Source organism: Muntiacus reevesi, chromosome 15 (genome assembly GCF_963930625.1).
Source record: "Muntiacus reevesi chromosome 15, mMunRee1.1, whole genome shotgun sequence".
Classification (NCBI taxonomy): domain Eukaryota; kingdom Metazoa; phylum Chordata; class Mammalia; order Artiodactyla; family Cervidae; genus Muntiacus; species Muntiacus reevesi.
In genome coordinates, this window is record NC_089263.1 from 60,555,026 (window position 1) to 60,567,955 (window position 12,930).

General features: G+C 50.6%; 1 protein-coding gene across 2 annotated transcripts in view; it reads right to left on the reverse strand.

The window, feature by feature from the left end:
* Positions 1-904: 904 nt before the first annotated feature.
* The window catches only part of SETD3 (SET domain containing 3, actin N3(tau)-histidine methyltransferase), a 73,715-nt gene continuing 61,689 nt past the window's right edge, over positions 905-12,930 (reverse strand). For both annotated transcript variants that reach the window (XM_065906519.1, XM_065906518.1), the window contains 5 exons: positions 8,346-8,420; positions 7,275-7,441; positions 6,312-6,397; positions 2,968-3,128; positions 905-2,225 (listed from right to left, as the gene is read on the reverse strand). In XM_065906519.1, the coding sequence (XP_065762591.1) occupies positions 1,782-2,225; positions 2,968-3,128; positions 6,312-6,397; positions 7,275-7,441; positions 8,346-8,420 (933 nt within the window). In that variant the 3' untranslated portion in view covers positions 905-1,781. The remainder of the gene's footprint in view (positions 2,226-2,967; positions 3,129-6,311; positions 6,398-7,274; positions 7,442-8,345; positions 8,421-12,930) is intronic.

Sequence of the window (12,930 nt, forward strand, 5' to 3'; positions counted from 1 at the left end):
TACGTCTCCCAGACTCATACTTTGGTAAAGAAGCTCGGTAAAGGGTTGATGGGAGAGTTGGTGTCACAGGCAGCCTCTTAGGAGGAAGTTGAAACTGTGATTGCATGAACAACGCAGGATGTTAATGGGCGCCGACCTCACGGAAAGATGAAACCTGCCGCGAGTGTCCAACGCGGCGGGCACACTTGATGCGCAGAGCTTGGGGAGGCAGCGTGTCCTCAGTAGAGAATGAAGCAAGTGGTTGACAGAGCTGTGTCTTCTCCAAGGAGAAACCCCAAGAACATCCTGGAGACATCTGTGTGCAGTGATGCTACTGAGACAGTCGGGTGAGGAGTTCACTTGGCATTTTTAAAAACAAGTGATGTATTTAATAGGGCTTCGGAGACATGTGAAAACATTAACATGAAGTTGAGGATGACTGGCAATGAGCAACCTGAAGGCTGGTGGCTTTCTAGGGATGGAACCCACCCCACCCCCAGTCACCACCTTCCCCGACACTAAGAACCCCCTTCCAGTGTTCCTGGTGCTGCTGGGCCTCCCAGAGCTCCCCCTGCGGCTGAACACAGGCTTCTCACCCACCTTGCCTCCCCTGGCACACACCCAGCACAGGTCAGGTTCACAACCTGCCCAGGAGCGAGCAGCGTGGTGTACATAAAAGCTCCCCTGCTGGCTCAGACGGTAAAGAATCCGCCTGCGATGCAGGAGACCTGGGCTGGATCCCTGGGCCCAGAAGATAACCTGGAGAAGGCAATGGCTACCCATTCCAGTGTCCTTGCCTGGGAAATCCCACGGACAGGAGCCTGGCGGGCTGCAGTCCCTGGGGTCACACGACTGAGCAACTAACACCTTCACTTTCAACTCAAGAGGCCTGTCACGCTCCAAAGAAAAGGAATAGACAAAAATATTAATCACGTTTTCCTTTTAATAAGGCTTGTTACTCAAAAGTGTAGCTTTGAAAACCTGTGGCTTGTTGTGACAACCAGAGAAGCCGGGAGCAGCCTCGCCTGAACACGGCCGCGGTGCCCTCACGGGCCCCCGTCGCCGGCGTGGAGGGCGAACGCTTTACAATCTGAGCCAACGCGGAAATTCAGGAGCAGGATATGCATGTCCTACTTTGATTCCAGGAGAAAGGACAAGTTCTTAACACAGTAAAACAAAACACAAAGTAAACAAATCTTTAGAAATCACTAGACGTGTGTGTGTCTGCGTGTTTGTATCATTAGGATTATCATCAACATTTAAAACTATTAAAAATAAGGTTGCCACCTTTCCTTTTCTTCTGGTACTCGGGCATTATTTTTTTAGGGAAAAAAAAATGAACTTCATTTTCTTTGCCCAGACTCCCAGGTTTCCTAACCTCAGGCCGTTTCCCGCTGGGCAGCCGCCCGCCCCAGGTAGCGCGGCACCCGGTCGGGCGCCCCTCAGGCAGGAGGCGGGTCAGGCCTGCCCCCGGCTGGCGAGAGGCCAGGCCCCAGCAGCACAGGGACCAGGGAGCTGCATCCTCTCCCGGGAAGAAAAGGCGTCTGCCCGCAGCGGGCCTGCAGAACCCTCCGAGGCGCCGCTCCCCTCCGTGCTCTGCCTGGTTAACTGGTTGGTTTGGCCTAGAAGCAAGATGGCAAACATAATCAGAAACGGAAGCTAGATTTTTTAAATAACTTAAAAAAAATCATTTTTATGTAAAGCAGCAAAAACATATTTTTCTCTCAGCAGAAAGAAAACCGTGAACAGGGAAACACAGCGATGTAAACGGGCCTGTTGATAAACCTCGGCCGAAGCCGGCGCTACTTTGCGCCGTCCTCGGCGCTGTCGGAAGAAGGTTCTTTGGCGTCTCCAACCGCTCGCTTACTCTCCTCTTGCGTTAAAGTCTCCTTCTCTGACCTGGTCCCGTTGGGGATAGAGCTTTCGCCGTTGACGAGCCCGTGCTCGGCAGCCTGGGCCCTGCGGACGGCCTCGGGGAGCGTCAGGGCCTCCTGCGCGCCCGCCTCCCCGTCCAGGTTCCTGAGCACCAGCGGCAGCCGCGAGTCCGCCACGCCCTCCAGCAGCCCGCCGCCCTCCTCGTACGTGGGCAGCGGGGCCCGCTCCTCCATCTGCCGCCGGTAGAACTCCCGGTTCGCCGCCGCGCTCTTGACCGCTCTCTCCAGGATCTCCTTCTCACCCAGGCGCAACTTGACGGCCATGGTGGCGCGTGCGGAAAGGTCGTGGTTTTTCAAGAAAGACTTATCTTCCTGGAAAAGGAGACAGCAAAATCAGCGATCACAAGTCGCTGAACTGGTAAACTACACCAACAGAAGGCCGGTCAGTCACTGCCGGGGACGAGGGCACGGGGGACAGTGGGGTGGGGGGAGAAGGTTCCAGAACTTGACTGTGGGGGTGGCTGCATGCCTAAACACTTACACCCAGGCGCACGCTTCGGAAGTGTGATTACTATGTGTAAATTATACCTAAATAAATGGTGGTCAGACAAAAAAGAGGAGCGCAAATCACAGTGCTTGGATGCTGGGTGAATGATGGGTATCTGAAGTCAAGTGACCCAGGAAGAAACCTTGAAAGCACAAATAAAAACTTACACTTGCTTGTATCATATGAATTAGAAATTATAAAAAAGCACTAAATAATTTTAAAAATTTATCTTCTAATCAACAATGCCTCGTGACTCTTTTGGTCAGGGTGAATGTGTTAAACAGAAAAGTATTAATGAGTTAGACTTGGCTGCTGTTTGCCCGCTGTCGTGTCCAGCTCTTCAGCAACCCCGTGGGCTGCAGCCCACCAGGCTCCTCTGCCCATGGATTTCCCAGGCAAGGATCCTGCAGTGGGCTGCCATTTCCTTCTCCAAGTGAACTGAATGAAAAATGTCAAATACACAATGATTTTGCTAAAGAATTACAGTAATTTACATGTAAGACTCTCTCATGAAACATCTTGTAAAGCATGACAAAGCACAAATCCTTGTTTGATCAACTGAATCACCTCAATGGTTGTCTTATATGTTTTTAGAAGAAGTGATGCTCGGTCTTCGAGAAACGTCCACAGCCTGACCTCGTTGTCCCAGCTGACGGGATACTCAGAGTTGCCCAAGGTGAAGATCCTGTCAATGGCACTGTCTCCCAGCAAGTGCTCTTTCAGCTCTTCTGCAGGAAACACAAACAGTCGCTGTCAGGGGACACAGCGCTACCTTCTCACCAACCGGCGGCCACCGCACGAAACAGCCTCCCGGCGGCGTCCTCTTCGGTGGTCAGTCAGAGCAGGGCCAGAGCCTGACCTGTCTCAGGGAAGGAGAAAGCGGGGAGGTCTTCTTGATTGGCATCTAGATCAAGCCTTGCCTGGCCAGCACTCCTCATCTCATTGTTTTTAAGAGGGGCCCTGAGAGCCTTGCGATGGTTGCAGAAGATGCTTCTTAAAGACCATCTGGAGAGACACACCCCTATTCTGAGAACACCCTACCTGCAAACCGTGAGCCCAGTCACACCGATTGGGTAGAAGAGACACGAAGGTGAGCGATGCAATCAGGGAAGGCAAGCAACAGCACAAGAGCCCAGTGACCCTTCTAGATTGAAATCTGATGGTACCAGTTCCAGTAGCTGACCTGACAAAGCTATCTGTCTCATCTTGTAACAAGTAAACCACAAAGTGAAACAAGAAAATGGACTAGAAAAATCTTAATGAAAAAAATGTGCCTATATCCCTCACTTGTCAGGCATTTAAATACGAATTACAAATAAACACAAGTGCACATCTCAATTACCTTCAAATGCATGTAAGAAGAGGAAAGAATTCAGCAACTGCTCTGAGCACTTTATCTCCTGGCACATTATCTTCAAAAGACCAAAACGTGCCGATCCTATTCACGCTCAAGAAGCATACCCGTGCTTCTTATGTAATTATGAGACAGTGTCTCTTTCAGAGCAAAATGCCCCACAGCTGTCACTATTTACAATTCAAATGGAAGAACTTCTGCTGCCAGCAAACCAAACTTTTATTAGTATTAGTGAGAATGATTCAAAGAACGCATCAATTGTCTTGACATGACAAACTATCTCTCTATGACTACAGAGAAACTAAAGAGAAGCAACGAACCTAAAATGATTCAAAAGCAGGGTTTCTTTTTTTTTTTAATAAAATAGAAGTTAATCTAATATTCAAAAAAATTTATTAAGTTGCATTTGTTAGCCAAAGAGCATGATAAAATTCAGGATTTTTAGATTTTTGAGCCTATAGTTTTATTCTTTGTATAATGAATATAAACTCTGTGGGTGTAAGAAATGTCTTTTTAGAAGCCCCCGATACTAAGGTTCCTATCTTTTTTCCTTTCTCTACATACTCAAGTTTCACCCTTTAATGAACTTTGCAAAGCCAAGGAGCTGAAGCAGAGTTTTCTATCTGTTGCTTTTCACAGTGAAACCGGCCTGACTTCACACACCTGGAGAGATGAAACCTAGGAAAGGCCATCCACCTGCCTGCAACACTCGGGAAATGAACACAGCCTCCGGAAGCAGGCTTCTTTCCCCCTTCCCTGACTCACAGACCCTTCCTGGATTCCCTGCCGTCACAGGGCTCCTCACCACTGCCCTACTTCCCCCCACCCCAGCCACCACGAGAGCATGGTTTGGTGGCCCCCAGCCTGGCTCCGTGTCAAAGACCCTGCAGCGCTAGGATCTCTTCCATGGGCTGCAATTCCTGCAGACCAGACGGAGCCACAAGGGGGCTTGGGGCACAGGCTCTGTGGCTGAGATGGTCCCACAGGTCACTGCCTGTGAGCTGAGTGGCCAAGTTCCTCTCCTCGTGGCGCAAGAGTTTCTACATCAGTTAAGTGGGAAGCCCTGCCTCCCTTCCACAAGGCGGCTGAGAATGAACAGCCTGCTCCACAGTCCTCTACAAATGCAGACTCTGACACGGTTAGATAATCCAAGATGTTGTACGTTTTCTTCCAATGAAGTAAAGAATTGTGTGTTTATTACAAGAGCCCCGCGCAGAGTGGGGCTCCCAGACCCCAGGGGTCATCATCGTCATCATCGCTCTTAGTTATAAGCTTCTTCAGGCCATGAACTGTGACACTCAACTCTGAAACCCTACCTTATATGCAAGAAAAGCCCACAGTTAACCCTAAACTCGTGTCCACTAAACTGGAGTGACGACTCGCCACCACACACAGAAGCACAAGCTCTCACTCAAGGGACGGGGAGTCCGGAGCAGTGTGGCTGTGAACGAGGGGTGAGGGCCGCCGTGCATGTCTCTGGGTTCTGCAGTTGGGGTCTGAGTGGCCTTTCTGTGCTGCGGGACTCAGTTTCTCCCACCTCCGTCCGGGTGACCAGCCAGACCTGGGCAGCACTTCCTTGGCTGCGGATGTGAAGGTAGGGGCCGGGCGGCAGAGCCCAGCAGGCTCCCTCCAGGGGCTGGCATTTCTGCTCCGGCCCAGCTGGCCTCGCTCCAATGCCCGGACAGCCGCACACTTGTCTTTTCAATCAGGGGGCACTCGCTCGCTTGCTCACTCTTTCCCACCCAATCTGTTGTGCACGGGATCCAAGGTGCTTTACAACAACAGCAAACTCACACACAATTAACAATGGAACCTCACGACCAGAGGATCTGGAGAGTGTATTTTCCGATAAAGAATGAAACACGACCGCAATAGGTCACAACTCAGTACCAGAAACCCCAAATGGCTTATCTTATGGAAACACAAAATCAGTGCTCAATCCTATGTATATATATATTAAACTCTTTCTGTGCCTGAAGTAAGAGGCTGTTAACAAGAATATTTTGCAATTTAAACAGGTTCTGTTTGCAGTGTTATGTACTCCAACTGGATGCCTGGCATTAAAAGGCCTGCTGGTGACTTTGGATCCAAACCACAAAGCTGGTTAACAGATGAAGGCCTCTGGCCCACACGGGCCCCAGCCAACCCCACAACTTCAGTGACAATTGCCCCCTCACTTGTCCAGGTGAATCAGAGACATCAGACCCCGTGAGTACACAGAGGTTCTGTCGTCCCAGGTAAATAAACACATCAAAAACTCCCGTCTGCCAATGAAGAATCTGATATGGTTAGATAGTTCAAGATGTTATAAGTTTTCTCCTAATGCAGTAGAGAATTATTTGTTTATTACAAGCGAATATTGACAACACATCGAGGATTTAATAAAAAACTTCCACGATGAAACATCATTTTCTTCTTTTTCCAATATTACCGTCTTACCTCCTCCCCCGAAGTGCTTTAATTTTAAGCAGTTTTATCTTTAATCTGAATCTCTCTGCCTCACACTTCATGAATTAAAAAAAAAAGTCAACATTTTTTTTCCCCTGAGATGATTTACCTTCGGTCATGCAGAAAACTCGGAGAAAAGCCAGCAGCTGGGCAGAGATGGGCGGCTCCGTGAAATGCAGGGCAAAGACGCTGGAGCTGACGAGAGAAGACGCCGCATCAGTCCCGGGAGCCCACTCCTGCCCGCCCGCTCCTCAGGGAGATTTCTAAGCCTGCCCTCGGCATGGTGACCCTCAGGGAGCGCCGGGCCAGCCAGAGGCCCCCCAGCTTCTCCCCCGAACTCTAAATACACAGCATTCAGTCCTGGCAAAATGCAGCAGGGCTGGGCCGGCCCAGGAGGACAGCGGAAACCGTCACTGCCATTGTTCGCCAGTCTAACAGCCTTCACCTCGAGGGCACACGACATACTAGGAGAGCCGAGCATACCCACGGTCCCTAAAAGGTTACTATAATTTATGTTGAGTTCACATTTTAATCATTAATCAAATATTGACAAGTTCAATAAAAAAAGGTCTAGATAATCCATTTTCATTAAGAATGGTTCCTCCATTCCCTGGAGAACCAATAAATCATAATTCTTGTCTTATCATTTTGCACCTCAAATGCAAGAAGATCTTAAAAAATTTAACCAGAAATTCTTGAAATCACTGAGGATCGTGACTTTATTACAGAAACTAATGGTGGCAAAGAATTAAATGAAACAAATTGATCCAGGTCATTAACCCTTTCAAGGTGAAAGGCATTAATGACACGGAGGCTCTAATTTAACTGAAGGAGGATTTTAGGCCACATCCCCAGGAACTGGCTGTGGACGCCTTCAGTGACACGATTATGTTCATCTGAAAACGCTGGTAAATCACCATATATCTAACGGTTTAAATTCGCAGTATAATAGGGATGAAGGGATTAAGACAAACTACAGCAGAGGAGTTGCATTAACTCGCCAATTAAACACTCTGCAACTGGAAGTATTTCAAGGGCCACAGGAGAGAGCTGACAGACTGTGTCTACGTACGTTGGGATGCCAGCGCGAGCCAGGACCTCGGCCTTCATGGCGTACAGCCGGTCACTTTTACTCACTCCAAGCTTTATTTTCACTCTGTCGTGTGAATTATTGTCAAAGAAAAAACCACTGTGGATCACAAACTCTGCATTTGACCGAGTGCCATAAAAAATGTAAATCTGAGATGCAGTAAAGAAAAAATAAAGGGATATAAAAGAAACTTAACATCCATTCTCAGTACAAAGCAGGGCAAAGGGTCAGTTCTCATACATTTAGCGCGACTTTACACTAAGAGGACGGACAGCCCTGAAGGAACCACACCCTGTTCTGAAGGCCCGGTGCGGCCCCCCAGGCCTCCCAGCACACACAGGAGCTGGGCCCGGCCGGCCTCTCTCGTAACCCCTCCCTGCCCAGGCACAGCAGTACTGTCCCTTTAGAGCTGCACGCTACAGTTCACCACGTTCTCCCCTCCCCTGACCACCAGAGTCTGGCGGAGACCCATCTCCAGAGGCTGCGGCAGTTCTGCCCGTAGCAGAGGGGTGATGAACTTTCCTCCAGACACTTGGTTAGGCTGACATTTTTCACCCTGTTCCGCGAGAATGTCAGTGGCCTGTGTCAGTCCTTGGTCACGGCTGACAGAGCACAGGTGTTCTTACCTGCAGATCTGCAGGCTGACTGAGAGGCTGAGCCCCGCCCACCCCGCCCCAATTATTACTGGAAACAGATTCAAGTGAAAGTATAAAAAGACAGCTCTTGTGGGTCCCAATTCCCTTATGGTTTTGCCACTTAAATACACTGCCTCCGTATAAAGAAGGTTCTGATCCATAGAGAAAGATATGAAAGCAACGCAGTCTATATAATGGAAAAAAATCTGTTCTACTGTCGTAACACAGAGTCGATTTTCAGTGGACAGTGTTACACACAGTAGGTCAGTTGTGCAAATCTTTCTCCCTGGTGGGACCAGAGGTCCCATACAGAGCATGACGTGTTTATCCTGGCTTTGGGTCCTAGTACATGCTCCCTAAACAAGCCTTAAATACAAATCCCACACAGTGTGAGCTGCGGGTCTCAGGCGGAACCCACCTGCTCTCCGGCCCGGAAGTCCTGCAGGGCCACACACTCGCAGCGGTCATCCTCCAGGTTGTAGCCGGTCGTGATCTGAACACGGGAGGAAGGGGAAAGGGCAGTGTCTGAGTGCTTCTGGCTCAGAAGGGCCTTTTTTTTTTTCTTTCTTCCTTTTTTTTGGCCATTAGAGGATAAGAAACACTTAAAGGGGTACATTTGGCCCTGCTTCATCAAACTGAGCAGAGTTATTTCATTAATTCTGTTCACAGCAGACATCCTCCTGGAAGACCCCAAACCTGCACTGAGGGACATACCCTTTGGAAAATGTACACATTATCCCTTGCTGGTCTTAACCAAATAAAATTATTCGTTACATAGTTACTGCCTTTGAGCCCATCCACCCCCAACCCCACAACACAGGACAGGCACTCCCCAAGGAGGAAGCAGGATCCCAGGAGAACTGTGAAAGTGAAGTCGCTCAGTCGTGTCCGACACTTTGGGACCCCACGGACTGTAGCCCACCAGGCTCCTCCATCCATGGGATTTTCCAGGCAAGAGTACTGGAGTGGGGTGCCATTGCCTTCTCCAGAGGATCTTCCCATACCAGGGATTGAACCCAGGTCTCCCACATTGTAGGCAGACAACTTACCGTCTGAGCCACCAGGGAAGCCTGTAACGGACTTACAAATAGCATCTTTTCTCCTATCTGGCCACTAAGAACCCAAAGTGAATCTCCTACTGGATCAAGAATCAGGGAGAAAAAAAAAAATCCTGTTTCTGAATTATATACGTATTTTACTCTAAAACTAGAGACATTCAAACTTTCAGACAAGCAAAAGAAAAACAGAACAACTTAGTTACACCCTATTCACTTTCTTTATGCTGAAGACTACACTGAGTTTCTAAACCCCCCAATCGCTGACTACACGGGAAACGTGCATCTCTCACCACTCCTGCCCTGGGGCCCGGAGAGGCAACATTGTAGCCCCAGCACTTACACCTCCACTTAATTCTCTGGGCCTCAGCTGGTCAGCATGTCGCCTTCCAGGTCGCCCTTTGGATTCCATTTGTCCAGTCATCCCCCTGCTCGTTCATGCCTGGCTTATCATGTGCAAAACCCTCCCAGTTGGTCTCCAATTCCTGCACTGTCCCTCCTGCATCCCTAGGGATATTCATTCTTAATCTCTTGTTTACAAGCTTTCAGTGGCGCTCTCCTTTGCCTTCAGAAAAAAAAATCTGAATTCCGGAGCAAAGCCAGTTTTCAAGGAGCCCTGCGCCTCCTTATGGCCTCTGGACCTGCCACTCTGGCCACTGTCCCTGCTTCCTCGTGCTTGCAGCTGCCTTCAGCTCCTGTTCGGCCTGAGCTCTGCCTTCTCTGGAGGTCTCCCCTCATCCCAGATTCCCTCCGTGCCCCCCAAAGCCCCTCCCACCCCACAGCAGGCCATTTATCTGTGTACCTGCCCCTGCCAGCCAGACCTGCAGCCGAACCCTTTCCACCTCTGGGCCAGCAGCTTGGCTCACCGTGCCTAACACCCGACGCTGCCTCTGCCCTTGACGACATCTGCCTGACAAAGCAACCTCTGGCGGGGGAAGAAGACGGTCCCTCAGGGCAGCCCCCGCCATATCTTAGAGGGTCTGTGCGTGTAAAGTCAGTCATTTCAGTTGTGTCCGACTCTCTGTGACCCCGTGGACTGTAGCCCGGTAGGTTCCTCTGTTCATGGGATCTCCCAGGCAACAATACTGGAGTGGGGTGCCATTTCCTTCTCCAGGGTATCTTCCCGACCCAGGGATTGAATCTGCATCTCCTGCGTTGGCAGGTGGATTCTTTACCCACTGAGCCACCAGGGAAGCCCTAGAGTGTCTGTAAATGCTCATTAATAAGTTTGATCTCCTCATTTTATCCCGGAGAATCAGAATTCAAGACAGCTTCACGTGCTATTTCCTAATAAAGGTGTCAACAGCTCAAAAGATTACTTCCGAGTCTAGGGAACGGCCGGCCAGACAACACTGCTCTCTAAACCCAGCACCCCAGAACCAACGGCTGAGTAGACACAGACTGAGAAATCCACACACTTGTGATCTGCAAAGACCAACAAGAAACAGGAAAGTGACGAGCACGTCATGAAGCCAGGAGTCCCAGCTCCTCCTCACTCACAGCGCAGCCTCAACACTTGATGAAGGGAAGCATGGCCCGAGGAGGCAGCGGGACAGTCAGTGCCGGGGCCCCGTGGGGGGTGTGGGGGTGCGGGGGGACAGTCAGTGCCGAGGCCCTATAGTGGGCGTGTGGGGGTGCGGGGGGACAGTCAGTGCCGAGGCCCCGTGGGGGGTGTGGGGGTGCGGGGGACAGTCAGTGCCGAGGCCCTATAGTGGGCGTGTGGGGGTGCGGGGGGACAGTCAGTGCCGAGGCCCCGTGGGGGGTGTGGGGGTGTGGGGGACAGTCAGTGCCGAGGCCCCGTGGGGGGTGTGGGGGTGCGGGGGGACAGTCAGTGCCGAGGCCCTATAGTGGGCGTGTGGGGGTGTGGGGGGACAGTCAGTGCAGAGGCCCCGTGGGGGGTGTGGGGGTGCGGGGGACAGTCAGTGCAGAGGCCCCGTGGGGGGTGTGGGGGTGCGGGGGGGGCAGTCAGTGCCGAGGCCCCGTGGGGGGTGTGGGGGTGCGGGGGACAGTCAGTGCCGAGGCCCTGTGGGGGGTGTGGGGGTGCGGGGGGGGCAGTCAGTGCAGAGGCTCCATGGGGGGTGTGGGGGTGTGGGGGGACAGTCAGTGCAGAGGCCCTATAGTGGGCGTGTGGGGGTGCGGGGGGACAGTCAGCGCAGAGGCCCCATGGGGGGTGTGGGGGTGCGGGGGGGACAGGCTGAGCAGGCGCTCTTCTGCCACTGCAAACACCTGGGCTTCCACCTTGAGACTGAAGCCTGACGCACATCTAAATGTTTCATACTTTTCAACACCCAAACAGAAAGGCCTTGGGGAAGAGCCTCCCTCGGTTCTGCCTGAACCTCCCAAAGCCCTCTCACCCTGACTGGCAGAGGCACGACTCAGACCCAGGGGCTGATCGTCCGACATCTCCACCTGCGGGCAGGAGCACAGAGGCCCCAGACGGCCGGGAAGCGGCCTTCTCTGTATGAACGGACCGACCTCAAGGAAGGGCAGGCAGACCAGCACCCCCCGGTTCTGACCCAGACACATGGAATTCAGACACAGCTCAGCACGACGCCTGGAGACCTGTCTGTGCGCTTCTCCCAGCGGATGGGAGTGGTTCCCCTGCGCCAGGCTGCGGCCGGCCCGGGGTAGCCACCCGGCCAGCCGCTTCCTTCCTCATGGCCTTCCCGCGGCTGCTGCTTTGGAATCAGACACAGAGCCTGACTCTCCCACCTCTCCCCCCAGAACCAGGTGCGGGCACACTGTCAGGAGCGCGCGACGTTGCCCGCTTACTAATTTCTGTCCCCTCCCTCAGTGGCAATCAGATCAGACAGACAGCGGCTGCCAGGACAGACACACACAGAGAAGAAATCTACTGTCTGAAAAGCTTAACTTCAAATACCTGACTTTAAAAAAGAGATTAACTGTTCATGCAACTTCACACTGTTAAAATAGATTCTGAAATTACCCAGACAGAATTTCCCATGAAGTCTTACAATTACGACGGCAAACAGTTCAACAAAGGTGCAGCAGAAAGAATTAAGTGTGTGGAGAAAGTAACCACTGGAGGGGAAAGTGCTAACGTCTCACGTGCGCCTTCTCAAGGTCAGCAGTGTCCCCGCCTGGGCTGGGGCTTAAAGACAGTGCAGTAAAAGACAGCGTGAGCAGTCGTCAGCTCAGTCATTTTATCACGAGATAAACTTCTTTTTTTTAACTTTTAGGGGGAAAATGTGAGTAGTGTGCATGAAAGCAATATAAAAGCAGTCTGTGTGTGAGTGTGTGAGGGGGCACATGCACGCAGAGACTCTCAGAAAGCCAGTGGCCAGCTGCCCAGAGCCATGAGGGGAACAGACCACGGGGCCGGGGCTGGGGGCAAACTCTTGAGTTCCACCTTGCAGAGGCTTCTGTTTTGTTTCACAGGTTATGTTTGCTTACAATAAAGTGTGTGCTTTTCACATTTTAGAAAGAAAAGAATAAACCCCAACAATCAATCAAGTCTGGGAACCAACGTCCCCATCCAAAAGAAGAAAAAGAAAAATGCTACAGCCAAAGATTAAATGCTATTTGAAAATTTTAAAACTTCAATATGATAATCAGTTCAAAACAGCTCTGAAAGAAAAGGAAAAGAACAAAATGTAAAATTTTATTAATGAAAATAAATGATAAAATATGCTAAGAACACCTCAAAACGGCTAATTAAGCATATCTAAATCAAGGCAAAAGTACTTTTAAAAAGTCTAGTTATTTCTTCTCTACAGTTTAAGAGTGTACTGGCTGCTAGACCTTCCCAGATCAGCACTAGGGTGTTCTATCTTAAGTGTTTGACAAATGTTACATGTGTTCTGGCCATTTTGTGGAATTACATGTAAAATTTGCAGCATTTTTTAAATCTATTTATAATACTGCTAATAATAACAAAGAAAGCTGACACTGAGAAAAGATGAACAAAAAACTAACCAAACCCGTATA